Source organism: Epinephelus fuscoguttatus, linkage group LG3 (genome assembly GCF_011397635.1).
Source record: "Epinephelus fuscoguttatus linkage group LG3, E.fuscoguttatus.final_Chr_v1".
Classification (NCBI taxonomy): Eukaryota; Metazoa; Chordata; class Actinopteri; order Perciformes; family Serranidae; genus Epinephelus; species Epinephelus fuscoguttatus.
Genome location: NC_064754.1, coordinates 19542084 through 19556059, shown reverse-complemented (window position 1 = coordinate 19556059; position 13976 = coordinate 19542084). Strand labels below are relative to the sequence as shown.

General features: G+C 38.9%; 1 protein-coding gene across 2 annotated transcripts; it reads right to left on the bottom strand.

Moving 5' to 3' along the window:
• Positions 1-2064: 2064 nt before the first annotated feature.
• LOC125885404 (polyunsaturated fatty acid lipoxygenase ALOX15B-like) lies at positions 2065-11324 on the bottom strand. 2 transcript variants are annotated; one of them, XM_049570907.1, is made up of 15 exons: positions 11172-11324; positions 9780-9957; positions 9193-9397; positions 8942-9023; positions 8701-8823; positions 8473-8576; positions 8016-8182; positions 7747-7890; positions 7310-7513; positions 7037-7123; positions 6753-6922; positions 5229-5350; positions 5021-5121; positions 3573-3743; positions 2065-3368 (listed from the first exon to the last, which is right to left on the bottom strand). In XM_049570907.1, the coding sequence occupies exons 2-15, from the start codon at positions 9930-9932 to the stop codon at positions 3189-3191; spliced, it is 2013 nt and encodes a 670-aa protein (XP_049426864.1). In that variant the 5' UTR covers positions 9933-9957; positions 11172-11324; the 3' UTR covers positions 2065-3188. The 2 variants fall into 2 exon arrangements, with proteins under 2 accessions (XP_049426864.1, XP_049426863.1); XM_049570906.1 differs by lacking the exon at positions 11172-11324 and adding an exon at positions 10165-10331.
• Between the last annotated feature and the right edge of the window lie 2652 nt (positions 11325-13976).

Sequence of the window (13976 nt, the reverse complement as noted above, 5' to 3'; positions counted from 1 at the left end):
CACACACACACACACACACACACGTACATGGACAGCAAACACAGAAAATGAATCAACATTTGTTCAAATAAGGTCTGCGCTTTTGATATTAGATCTGTCTCCAAACAGATGATTCTCCAAAGTCCTGTCACTGACCTGTGATGAAATGCCTTTAAAAAATTCATTCTTCATTTTCCCTCGGGGCGAAATATTTGGGGCCAAAAAAGGGTAAGCAAACAGTCCCTTTATTAAGATAAATCACCATAGTAGAAAGAAATCCAGAGGGCAGAGGCAGTGGCTAACTAAAATGTGTGTATTTGCCTGCATCTCTGTATTTGTGTGTGTCTGTTTTCCTCTGTGCCGTTTCCCAATTGTCTCTTGAAGGGTTGCAAACTCAGGCACCTCCTCTCTCTCTCCTCACAAACACATACACACAGAAAGTGGCAGAGCACACAATAAGAGAGGGAAATACAAAACACCTTTGTGGTTCAAGTAGAATAAAGTGTGCAGCGTCTGGCTAAATGAAGGTGAAAGACCTTCCCACATTCTGTCACGCTTGTTCCATGGAAACACGAAATCTATCAGCACTAATGACATTAATGAGTGAGACAAATGATAAAGTTAAATATGAGGGAATGTTTGCAGAGATAAACATTAGTGACGTCCTTCATTATGCATAAGAACAGGGCAAAGAAGGACTGGCAAAGGTAACCATTAAACCTCAATTTGTTGGATAACCGAACAGTGGAGCTTTTCAAAATTGTAACTGAATTACTGCTGTATTGCTATTTGAATATCATCTCATTATTAGAAGTGCTCAGTGTCACATCCCAGAGACATGTGAAGGACGTTCAACCACAATAAATCTTTTTTTCTCGCCTGTTGAGTGCAGATTTGCTGACCTTCTGTCTGTATTACTGCAGTTATTCAAGAGCAGTCTGATAAAACAGCTGCTTTTATAGATGTTGAGGTATTTATCTGCAAATACTCTGATGAATCAAGTGAATGATTAACAGATTCATCTGTCTATCTCAGAGATTAATCAGTCATTATGGTTTGCAATAAAAAACCAATGTTTGCACCTTACAATGCTGAAGTCAGACAAAAGATCTGCACACTGTACCAACAGCTCCCAGTAGATTTCCTCTAACTGTAATGGAGGTTTTGACAGGCATTGTCAGGTTATCAGGGAGCAATCAGTTATCTGTCACGCTGAAGAAGAAGTCTTCCAGATTAGGCTGATAATGCTGACTCAACAGAGGAGATTTGGCAGGTCAGAGCAGCAGTGGTGCCCCCAGAATATTTCCATAGGGGTGACCGGATGGGGCCACTGAAAATCTTTGAGTGGCACATCAAAGCCAAAAGCAATAACTGAATTTCAGAAATTCAATTACCCTGCTCAAGTATATAGACTAATTGAAAACAATGTCAATGTGGAGAGGTAAGGAGTGGCATACTGATATACTTTGGTTTCTTATTTTAATACTATTTATCTGACGTGCTTGGACTAATACTGGTACAGTTAACATTTTGAATTCCACATCAGTCCTGTTTTAATATGTGCAAACAGCGATTCATTGTTCTTCAACTAGGCTGGTTGTCCTTTTCCTTAAAAAGACAAATATACAGCTTCACTTTGAAGGAGTACATTGATTTTAAGGAACAAAACATTCACTGGGAGCGAGCCTTCTCGAGATTAAGGGAGACTCATGGGTACCAATACAACCCATTTTCCTTCAGATGTCTTGAGGTAAGAGTTCAAGGGACCTATTTGAAAATCAACATGCCACTATTTCCCTTGCAAAAACTTTGTAGTGTTATTTAGCCCCCTTTCTGTTCTATGCAAGTTCAGCTGACATGCATGGGCACATTATGAGACAATGGGCCCCTATAGGCACAGATATGCAAAGGGCCCCACCACCTCTCCAACACAGAAGCAAGCAGCAATCATTTTACTACTGTTGGGCTGGTTTATTTTATACATAAAGTTTTGTTTTTGGATGCCCCCTCCAGTGAATAATACTAACAGTGGAAGATCTTGTAGGTGTGAGAATAATAATGATCTTACAGGCACTCATCACTGTGTAGACTTAACAATATTTTATTTTGGTGAAGGAATTTGGTCACACAGAGAGATATGAAATGAAAAAAAATCACAAACACAACAACATAATGAGCTAATATAATACGATGAATGTGTAGAATATAAATAAAAAATCAGGAAGTAGTTAAATTTGTAAACTCGAATGCATTTTGCACCTTGTTTCAGTAAGACCTTGCTGCGATGGGAAATCAGCCTCGTTCATTTTATATTCATATGCACAATGTTTAACAGACAGTTTTGTCATCAGCAACATGTCAAGAAAATAACAACAATAAATAAATAACAACAAGTTATTATTCGTTATTACTTAGAAAACATTTGTCATTGTTTCTCACAAAAATATGTAGTACTATTCTAACTGGCACAAACAGGCTCACACACAGATCAAGCTGTAGCTAAATTATTGGACATCACTGACAAATTAAGATGAAGATTTAATTTGTTAATTCAGGTTTCAAAGATTAAATTTCACCTCAGTCAAATCAGTCAGTCTGTATAGAAGTCAAAGATCAGCATGAAACAATCACATGCAGTAGTTTCCTTCCACCATAGTATCAGGTAAAACAGAACATGTAGATTTTCCCCTTTCACATCTTTGTTAAAAGAATGTTTCACCTACAAAATGATCATTTTTAAATCACGCAGTCATGCAGTGTAACCTTCAAGTCATGAAGAAATTTCATTTGTCTCGCTTGCATCAATGGAAATTAGCTAACAAACTGATTTATTGATTGACTGGGGAGAACGTTCAAGGGCAAAACTAAATCAAAACATCTGTTTACAAACTCTTACACAACTTGTGCCATTTAATCCAGAAGAGGTGCCTTTATGAAGTTCAATGCATGTGTTTGGGAAACACTGAGTATATGACTAGATCTATGAGACTCGGATTATACTGCACGAGTTGTGTGAGAGTTTACAAACAGATGTTGTGATATAGCTTTGCTGTTTTTAAATGTGGCATGAGAAAAATAACATTTTCTTAATGAATTCAAGGTAACACCGCATGACTAACTGATATAAATATAGTCGTTTTGTGGGTGAAGTATTCCTTTGATATGAAGCTGAATTCGGCCAACAGCTGAGGAGGTCACGCTTCTGATATTCAAATGGCCACACTATTTTCTACCTTAGTTGGATCCATGTATGTGTATGGCACCTCCAGACTCTTGTTTCTGGCTTTGATGACTGCACTCAACACTTCAAGCTCTCCCTGAAAATCCTTTATCAACTTGCAGGGAATCTCCTCGCTGAAATGCTCCTCTGGGTACTGGCCGAGAGCGACCTGGTGACATCAATGATGCATTAAAAAAAAAGGTTTAGGCCTGTCAAACATAAACTATTGGCATTAAAATGTACAGTTGTAAAAAATAAGGAGGCTGTGATAGTGAGAGCATATATTTGCTCTCATGACATAACCTACTTTACACAACTTGAACGTAAACATGATTTATGTCTATTAATTTTTCATAAAGTCTTGGGCACTTACGAAGTCAGAGGACTGCTGGCTGAGTAGCCACATGGTGGCCATTCCCTGAACGGTTGTGTTGACAGCAGGAAATGTCTGCAGCATCGTGGCCTCGCTTGTCGTGCCCTTTGTGGTTGGTGGAGGAAGTTGCAGGGAGATGGGAGTGTTGGGCATCCAGCCGCCATAGTCATACTGCAATTTATGAATGATTGACCAATAACTGATTAATACAATTTGAAGCATAGCACTATGATTATAATGATTCAATTATTGTTCAAACTGTCTTATATATAATATACATGGCTCCGTCCCTACAATCATGTCAATCTGTTGGCTATGAACAAATGTCATAGTATAATATGTCGACATACTACACTATCACTTTTTTAAAATATGATTTTTGATGACATACTATACTATGACTTTTTTTGGTGATTTTTGACGACATATTATACTATGACATTTTTTGGGGATTTGTGACGAAATACCATACTATGATGGTTTTCTTGCGATTTTTGACAACATACTATACTATGACTTTTTTCATGATTTTTGACAACATACTATACTATGACTTTTTTCATGATTTTTGACGACATACTATACTATTAAGTTTTTTTCATGATTTTTGACGACATACTACTATGACTTTTTTCATGATTTTTGACAACATACTATACTATGACGTTTTTTCATGATTTTTGACGACATACTATACTATGACTTTTTTCATGATTTTTGATAACATACTAAACTGTGATATTTTTTTCATGATTTTTTGACAACATTCCCTTCGTTTTTCACAATTTTTGACAATATACTATACCACAACGTTTTTTCATGTTTTTTAACGACATGCTATACTATGACATTTTTTCGGGATTTTTGACGAAAGACTATACTACATAATTTTTTCATGATTTTCTTTTTTTTAAAGATTATTTTCATGGGCTTTTTGCCGCAAAAGGGCTGCAGCCCGAATTGAAACCACGACCATTGCATGGCAATTGGCTCTGTACATGGGGCACTAGTACTATCCACTACGCTACCGACACTCCTTTTTTTCATGAGTTTTGACGACATACTTTACTGTGACTTTTTTTTTTTTTTTTTGCAATTTTTGACATCATACAATACTATGTCGTTTTTTCATGATATTTGACAACATACATGATATTTGTCCACACACTATACTATGACTTTTTTTTCATGATTTTTGACGACATACTATACTATTAAGTTTTTTCGCGATCTTTAATGACATAGTATACTATGACTTTTTTTCACGATTTTTGATTACATAATATACTACATTGTTTTTCGGGATTTTTGACGTCATACTAAACTATGATGTTATTTATGTCATCCATCTCTCTCCAATTCAGAAACAAATTGCAGAACCTCATCAACCCATCTCACAATAAAAATAACATCATAAATGGTAATACAGGTCATTTTAAAGGCTTCACCTGTCCAGTGTTCACAGCCGAGTGTTGTGCTGAGGAAGTGAAGATCACCATGGTGACAAACTTGACCATCTCATCGACGGTTTTAAAGCTTTGTGGAATTCCTGAGAATTAGAGGAAATAAACTGCATTAATTAAAGACATCTAGATTACAAAATTATAAATGTGCACATTTCTCACGATTAAGACCAAGATTTTATTTAATGCCCACCTGTGCATGCCTGGGAAAGGAATCCATGTTCAAAAATGTCTGAAATCCACTTCTGCAGTTCAGAGTCCTGCTGGACCTCAGCATCACTCTTATAGTAGAAGCTGAGCATTCCCTGCACAAACCTATGAGAAATGTGGATAAGTAAAATGTGAACACAACTCATTTTTGTACATTAAAGTTCCAGTATGTAGGATTAAGTGGCATCTTGATAATCATGATTGGATATCAAATAAAGTCACTATTGAGCCTTGTATTCCTATAGCCCTCAGCAGTAATGACTTAATAAGTTTCTTGACAAAATTCATCACCTCTTGCCATTACCCGGTATCTATCTATCTTCATACACAGTAACATTTCTTCATCCAAATAATCTCCTTGTCTCTTAGATCCCATCCTAACTAGGGTACTTAAATAAGTTTTACCCTTAGTTAACACTTCTTTGTCTATACTATAATTTTATTATGTTAGTCTGAACACACATCATCTATAGCACATCTGTCTGCCCTCTGAGGCAAATTATGATTTGTCATATTGGGCTATGTAAATAAAATTGGTTTGTAATTCAATTGAATATTACCTTTCAGAGTTACAGGACTCAACCACATCGCTCAACGCCTAAATAAAGGGATGCCCCTTTAATATCGCTGAAGTTCTCCATTAAAGTAGCTCAGGCAGTAATAGGTCTATTTATAACATTTCATAGCCATCTGCCACTTTACTCAATCAAGAAGCAGTAGCTAAGGTTTGGTTCACCCGTTTACTGTACTGCCATCTCTTCAAGGCATTCTTAATCTAACACGTAGGTCACTTGATATTTAAAGGGCAAGTCAACAATAAATCAATTGTAAGTTTAAGCGACTGCAGCGTTGCTATTAATGGCTTCAGAATAGGTTGTCCTGCTTTTCTAAAATGCTTCAGTCCTTCAGTGTTATTTGGGAGAAATTTTGTAGTTTAAGCATGTAAAACCATGCCCCTGTCATCCTGCTGTGTTATCACTGTGAAGTGTTTTTAATTCCATCCACGGCATTTGAGACAGTGAGGGTAGACTACTGTTAATATTAGAAACACATCTCAGTTTAACAAAATACATTTCAACAGAACGTCAAACTACAGCCTGCAAAATTCAACAAAAAGAGAACATTAAACTCTCTGTGAAGATTTGAGTTATTGCAGGGATGTGTGTTAGACCACATTGGTTTTAGCTTCTGTAGGTACACTTCATGCACTGAGCTTCTCACAAACCTTATAAACCATTAATAGGAGCCCCAAAACTTAAAGCAGCTCCTCTGGCTACAGTGACACCTACAAAGGAGCATGTGTTTTAACATTAGCTGTTCAGAGGAGATTGCATTAAGATGGACTAACTGAAAGAAATGATGCAAGGTAAACTGTTTAGAAACAGATACGTTGCAATCTGACTGTTAAAAGAAATCAGTAATGAGAAAACCACATGAGTTACGTAAGAGAACAATAGCAGCAAATAGAAAGGGGAGGATCTGGGCTCTGATTTTTGTGTATCGGTACCTGTGGATGATATCCCAAATCTTGAGTCCATCATCCCTGTAGTAGAAGTTCGGCACGTCCTCCACCCCACGCTCAGCGATGTCCTCTGGCATGCAGAGGGAGCTGTAGGTCACTGAGGACTGTGATCTCTGCAGGAGTGTCATCAAACCCTCTCCACCGGAGGATGCAAACTAGAGGACAGTCAGATATGTAAGGAGTATAGTTAGAGACAAATACTGTGCATGATATTGAAACAAGAAACATGTTTAGCTGATGGTCTACTGAGTGCGTTGGTCTTTTTGTACCAGTGTGAAAGATCCAGTCTCAGATATGAGACGAGCTCGAGCTAAGAAGTTGATCTGCAGAGTGTAGCGGGTGTGAGGTACAAGGAGCTGAAAGACAAAGGGAACTGTGTTAGTAACACTATTACATGTTAACCAAGTCAGTAAACTTACTGCTTCTATACCATTTAACAGAGATAGATACGAAAGATATGATTTGTCAACTTTGGAAGATACAAAATCAGCAAGTCCAAAAACCTACAACTATACGAACTTCAGTATTCTCCCCTCAGTTACCTTGTACAATGGATGCACCATGGGCATGTTGCGCAGCAGTGACACTGCAAACACTTCAGCGAACAGATGAGTGCGCAGCAGGTGGACATTGAGTTGATGTTCGTTGAAATCTGCACTTCTCACAAAAATCTTGGCCGTCAACCAGTCGTACTCAGAATCAGTAGGAAGGAAGATGGGGTTGTCTTCTGCTGGAGTCTGCTTCAGCTGCAGGAGAAGGAAGGAGGTGTCGTTCATTCTATCCATTCAACCATCAACCATTACCAGTTCTACAAGTACTGGTCAGTAATGTTTAAGAATGGCAATATGTTGCTTTTGCTGTGATCCGTATTCTTCACACACTCCATTAGTGTAATTTTACTAAAGGTATTTTTATCCACTCTGTATAAAAGACATCTATTGTGATGCATGTCTGTCGCAGAAGAGGGATTACTTCTCACCTGGATAGCAACTGGCATCAGCTTATCATCAGGTGTTTTGTGGAGCAGGACGAGGGGAGCCATCAAGTACTGCTGCTTCCCATTGATGATGTTTGCTTTCAGTCCATCCAAACGCTTGTAGTCACACAGGAATATGTTGCCTTCCTGTTGTGGTGAGGGTGAAAAATCTTAGTGAACATGTAGTGCAACATGCAATTCCAAATTTAACATGTCATGGGAAAAATATGATGCATTCTAATGCTCAGATTAATTAAGGTCAAGACGGATACCTTCATTTCATTTTCCAAGCTGAACTGACCACTGGGGAAGACCATGTCGTCAGTGACAGGAAAGTTATCAGGCAGAGCTGAACAACGACGGATCAAGATGGGGTTGACACCGTTTAGATACTGGTAGGCAAAAAAAGCATCCTCCTTCCAGTGTTCCTGGACATAGTCTGGAAAAAGAACAGAATTCAATTTAACTTTTCTCATGAGCAAAGCCCAAAATTAGACAACTTTATATCTATAGATACACAAACATGTTTAAATATTCCTTATTTCCATTTAATGAAGCCAGTAAAGGAGCAACACTTTTCAGTATGTAGTGGAACCTTAATTGCTCATATTAGGATAAAACAAACTCAATGGTATTTTTAGGTAATACAGTTGAATATCTAAATGAATACAGTTGAAAGCACTATTATGGATACAGTATCAAGTATTTCATTAAACTCTGTGTTAGTACCCAATATGTCAGTCTGTTTGCAGCAGAACACTCGATTTATAGAGTCAATATCAGGCCAGTTCTCCGTGGATTCAGCCAGTCCTTTCAGACGCAGCTCAGCCAGCCTAGAAAATAAAAGCAAAGAGTAACTTTACTTTGATGGCAGGTACATAATCATATAGACAGACAGACAGACAGACAGACAGACAGATAGAAAGATACACATCTGACTGAACTTTTGGACTTTACCCAGTGAGTGCAGTGAAGCGAAACTCTGAAGCCTTTGTGAAGGAGAAGCGGACTTCAGCAGGAAGATCAGTAGGGTCTTCTGCCTTCATGCAGTGGGGTATTCCCTCTGCATACACATGCCAGCTAGGAACAATAGAGGAGCAGAGTGGTGAGAAACTATGGACAGTCGAGATACTAGAGTAGAGTATAAACAAGGTAAAATGTTAAAAATTTAAAGTGTGCATAAGCCCTGAACTCTCACCGGTAATTTTCCTCCCGTTGCTTCAGCTCTTGCTCCCGACTGTACTTGCCAAGATGATGGTTGTCTTCAGAGACTTTCAGAGCTGAAAAAAAAAAGAACCACAACAGGGTTTAAAATTCATAAATATACTGAATATTGTTATAAATGTACTCCAGCCTTCTTACTGTCTAGCTTGCAGAATTTGTCTTTCTTTAATATCTTCTGTAACCAGAGAACAATGTACAGGATGCAGAGAGCAGATTTCCACAAACCTGTTCCCTCTCTGAAGCGGTGCACCTCACTGTCAGTGATCCATCGGTAGATGGGGAAGTTGTAGGTGTCTCCCTCAGGGGATTTCACTTCCACCTTAGCAGGGAACCAAGAGTCTTCCCCAAACAGTGGGATATGCTGTAGGCTTAGCTCTATCAGGACCAGCTTGCCAATGGAGGTAGGGCAGGACACGGTAAACGTAGACACCTGGAGCGATGAGAGAAGGAATAGGAGAACGTGTATCTGATAACTAAGAACTGAGCTGTCACATGCCAATAGTTAGCATACAATTTCTAAATGCAGAGGGGTGGACAAAGTAAAGCTCACATAACAATATAATACCACTGCATAAAATACCAATTACATGAAGCTCATTATGGGAATCTCCTGTTGCTGTGGTCACCTTTGTGGCCATATGTTGAAGAGTTGCAGAGCAGCACATAACCTGTTGCTGCCCATATGAATCTAAGTTGGCAAGGGTTTACATCATCTTTTCTGAAGTGACATTTACAGGCCTATAATCTGTGGGCTATAGGTGAAATTAACAAGAACACTGTAACACATTTAGAAAAGGATATTTAAGACTTACTGCTCCTCTGACGAAGGATAGAGCCCCTTTTACGCTTACGAGCCACGTGCGATCGCTCTCCCCATCTGTGCCCACCAGTTTAATGTAGACGTTGTTAAAAGTGGTAGCAGTGGCAATATTAACAGTGGACACAGTCACTTTATAATCCACCATTTTCACTCTGGAAAGCAGAAGAATCCTGGAAAGGGGAGAACAATAATAAGCATTCTCAGCACTGATTAGGTTAACTGTCATTAGATGAACCTTTTTAAAATACTAGTATCACAATTAAAATAGCATTGGTAAAGGTATTCTTACAGCTAATGTTAAATTTGTCCTTTCTCACATAACTATTACAGGCCAGTTGCTGCTAACAAAAAGACATCTCATAAAGCATCTCTCTTACCTGTTAATGAGACCAAGAAGTTCCTTTGATGAACTGCTCTTTTGATAAACATTTTCCTCCCTGATTCCTCCTTTTATACATGCGGTTTTGTGGGACTGTCCAGTAAGTTGCAATATCCATGTGGTGATGGAATACTCGACGTGTTTGAACATTTACTGCACTTGCAAAACCACAAGATGACGCAACTAATGATGTCTTAAGGTAGTGCAAGTTCTTTTGATTTAGATAAACTAGCTTTTCCACTGCTAAAGATGTGATCATCACAGTCACACGGACTGTCAACAGAATCCCATTATTTGTTAACACAAGACTTTTCATTATGAAATTTTCTCATGACCGTATTGTTGACAATGCAGTGGCTTGCACAACTACATAAATGAGTGGAGTACCAGATTTTGTTTGTGGAAGTACAGTATTTGCTGTCCTTGTGTGAGCAGTTCAGTAAGGTAGCTGTCACGCACTGCTCATGCAGGCAGTATGGCATGGGCATGAGACTACTCAGACAACAGTACAAGCATGGCAAAGTAAGCAAAGATAAATGCTCAAGAAAACGCTACCCTATGTGGAGGTAAGTGGTATAAAAAGAGGAGCAGGGAGAGGGCCAGGAGGCACACAGCCTGTATTCTTTAGATTTACTGAAAAGACCCTGGCCAAATACAAAGACGCCAACTTACTTACATTCACAAAGAGATGGACAAAAGCCTCAACAACACCTATAGCGTCCTAGTAGCCTAGCATCAGCTGTTATTCAAAACAAGCTCACATCTTTATCACTTTCATAACAAGGAAGGTGGTCAGGTGAGAGACTCACGTATGCGAGTCAGAGACCTGGAGTTATATCCATAACCTTAAGTTCTTTTTTTTCATAGCATTTCTTTCATCTTTCTCTCTTTCTTACACACGGACAGCAAACACAAAAAATGAACCAAATTTTGTTCAAATAAGGTCTGCGCTTTCAATATTAGATCTGTCTCCAAACGATGATTCTCCAAAGTCCTGTCACTGACCTGTGATGAAATGCCTTGAAAAAAAATCATTCTTCATTTTCCCTTGGGGCGACGTATTTAGGCCAAAAAAAAGGGTAAGCAAACAGTCCCTTTATTAGGATAAACCACCATAGTAGAAAGAAATCCAGAGGGCAGAGGCAGTGGCTAACTGAAATGTGTGTATTTGCCTGCATCTCTGTATTTGTGTGTGTCTGTTTTCCTCTGTGCTGTTTCCCAATTGTCTCTTGAAGGGTTGCAAACTCAGGCACCTCCTCTCTCTCTTCTCACAAACACATACACACAGAAAGTGGCAGAGCACACAATAAGAGAGGGAAATACAAAACACCTTTGTGGTTCAAGTAGAATAAAGTGTGCAGCGTCTGGCTAAATGAAGGTGAAAGACCTTCCCACATTCTGTCACGCTTGTTCCATGGAAACACGAAATCTATCAGCACTAATGACATTAATGAGTGAGACAAATGATAAAGTTAAATATGAGGGAACGTTCACAGAGATAAACATTAGTGACGTCCTTCATTATGCATAAGAACAGGGCAAAGAAGGACTGGCAAAGGTAACCATTAAACCTCAATTTGCTGGATAACCGAACAGTGGAGCTTTTCAAAATCGTAACTGAATTACTGCTGTATTGCTATTTGAATATTATCACATTATTGGATTGCTCAGTGTCACATCCCAGAGACATGTGAAGGACGTTCAACCACAATAAATCTTTTTTTCTCGCCCGTTGAGTGTCGATGTGCTGACCTTCTGTCTGTATTACTGCAGTTATACAAGAGTTGTCTGATAAGACAGCTGCTGTTATAGATGTTGAGGTATTTATCTGCAAATGCACTGATGAATCAAATGAATGATTAACAGATTAATCTGTCTATCTCAGAGATTAATCCATCAGTATTGTCTGAAAAAATAGTTTTTGCACCTCAGTCAAACAAATGATCTGCACACGGTACGAAAAGCCCCCGATAAATTTCATTTAACGTAGCGCTTCGATCTAACGGAAATCTTTGTCAGGGCTTGTCAAGTTATCGAGGAGCTATCAGTTATTTGTCAAGCATAAGAGGAGGTCTTCCAGATTAGGCTGGTAATGCTGACTCAGCAGCAGAAGCATTGGCACGTCAGAGCAGATGATCACGGATCATTGTCACAGAGGGGAAATGCCAAGATTGTGGATAAAGTTTGAAGGTGATTTCACTTTAGGAACTTCCTAGACATGCCCTCTGGATGGGAGTCAGGGTTCTCACTGGCAGAGATCGCTGTGGAAGCCACTTAGTTGAAATATGCTCTGGGTGAATGAGATTGGATGGGAAATGCTGACAGTTCTGGAAATCAACACCTGCCATTGCTGACACTGTTGTCTCTGCTCCATCCAGAGAGGGGGAAGCTGTTACCTTAAATGGAGGTGTTCATTTACAAAGTCACTGCTTAAAGGGCATGAGGTTAACAGGTTTGGGCATGGGCTGTGCTGCACAAATTGTTTCAGGTCATGGTCACAAGCTGTGGGTAACAACCGTAAAATTTTACTACATCAGGTGTAAACAAGAACTGAGATTCCTATGCTGCATTGAAGCAGACATTGATTGGCTAAATGCAATCCAGGTCACACTGGCCTATGTATCCTCCTGCAATGGTTCATATGATATTCTATGAAGATGTCCACACAACAATTTGTGTGATATACAACAAATTGGCACCCTACGAATGACTTTACGTACTTAACATGAAGTTACGTAACTAATTACAGAGGGCAGGTTTAGGCAAGTAAACTTACTGTGGTTATGTTTAAGACAAGTAACACGGGGACAACATAAATTAAAATGACTCAAAGTTTACTCAGAGCTCACATAGTTCTGAGCACAGGTCTCCTGGGAACACTCCCTGGGGTAAGTGTATTGCTTGCTCATGATTATGAGGGATATGTGTGAATTTCAGTGCATTACTTTTCATATGAAAAATTATGAACAGTGCATGGGAACAGCATGTATAATAACCATAAGCCAGTAATTCATGTATAACCCACTTGTTTTGGAAGGCTGACATCACATGACCAGTGTGCTGATGGCAGAGAGCAGGAAACAGGCCTGAGTGGTTCCCGTAAGGAGGCAGGTGGGGTAGTGGATGGGTTACAAAACACTGGACTTTCCCAATGGAAACTGGTGTTCAGAACTGTGTGAGTCATTTTAAGGTATGTTGTCACCATGTTTCTTTCCTTTAACTTAACCACAGTGACTTTCCTTGCCTAAACCTAACCTCTATTGCTTTACGTTAAATACATAACTTATGTTAAGTATGCAACATCATTTGTGGGGTGCTAATACATAGGATATCATATGAATCATTGTATGAGGATACATTCACATGGAATATGTACAAATTTTGGTGTATTATTTCATGTCAACACACGAACAGTACATGAGTATAACCTGCCTTGGCAATTCTGCCCGCTCTGTTTCCACCACAACTCCAGCTTGATAAGACAAAAGAAAGTTGGAGTATTCTGAAAATAATACAAACAAGCAGGACTTGAAAATTATTTAAACTAGTACATACCCATTGAGTACAGCATACCATACCATGACTTAGTCATACCAAAAATTAGGATAAAAAAAACAACAACATTGGGCCACAGGGGGAGCCACAGCGATCGGTCGCATTTTAGCCATTTTTAAGCATTTTTCTGTTGTTATAGCGCCACCCAGTTGCCAATTAGAGTTAAATTTCTCCAGTCACCTTGAGGCATCCTGTTCTACATATCTACCAAGTTTAGTAAAAAAAACGATATGGTGGTTAGGTCTAGATAAGAAA

Excerpts from the sequence above, each read along its gene's own strand:
- LOC125885404 (XM_049570906.1), bottom strand. The coding sequence starts at position 10,316 with ATGTTCAAACACGTCGAGTATTCCATCACCACATGGATATTGCAACTT. Across the intron at positions 7,891-8,015 it reads GCTTGGAAAATGAAATGAAG|GAAGGCAACATATTCCTGTG; the intron begins GTATCCGTCTTG and ends TCACCACAACAG. Across the intron at positions 3,369-3,572 it reads GCCAGCAGTCCTCTGACTTC|GTCGCTCTCGGCCAGTACCC; the intron begins GTAAGTGCCCAA and ends TGATGTCACCAG.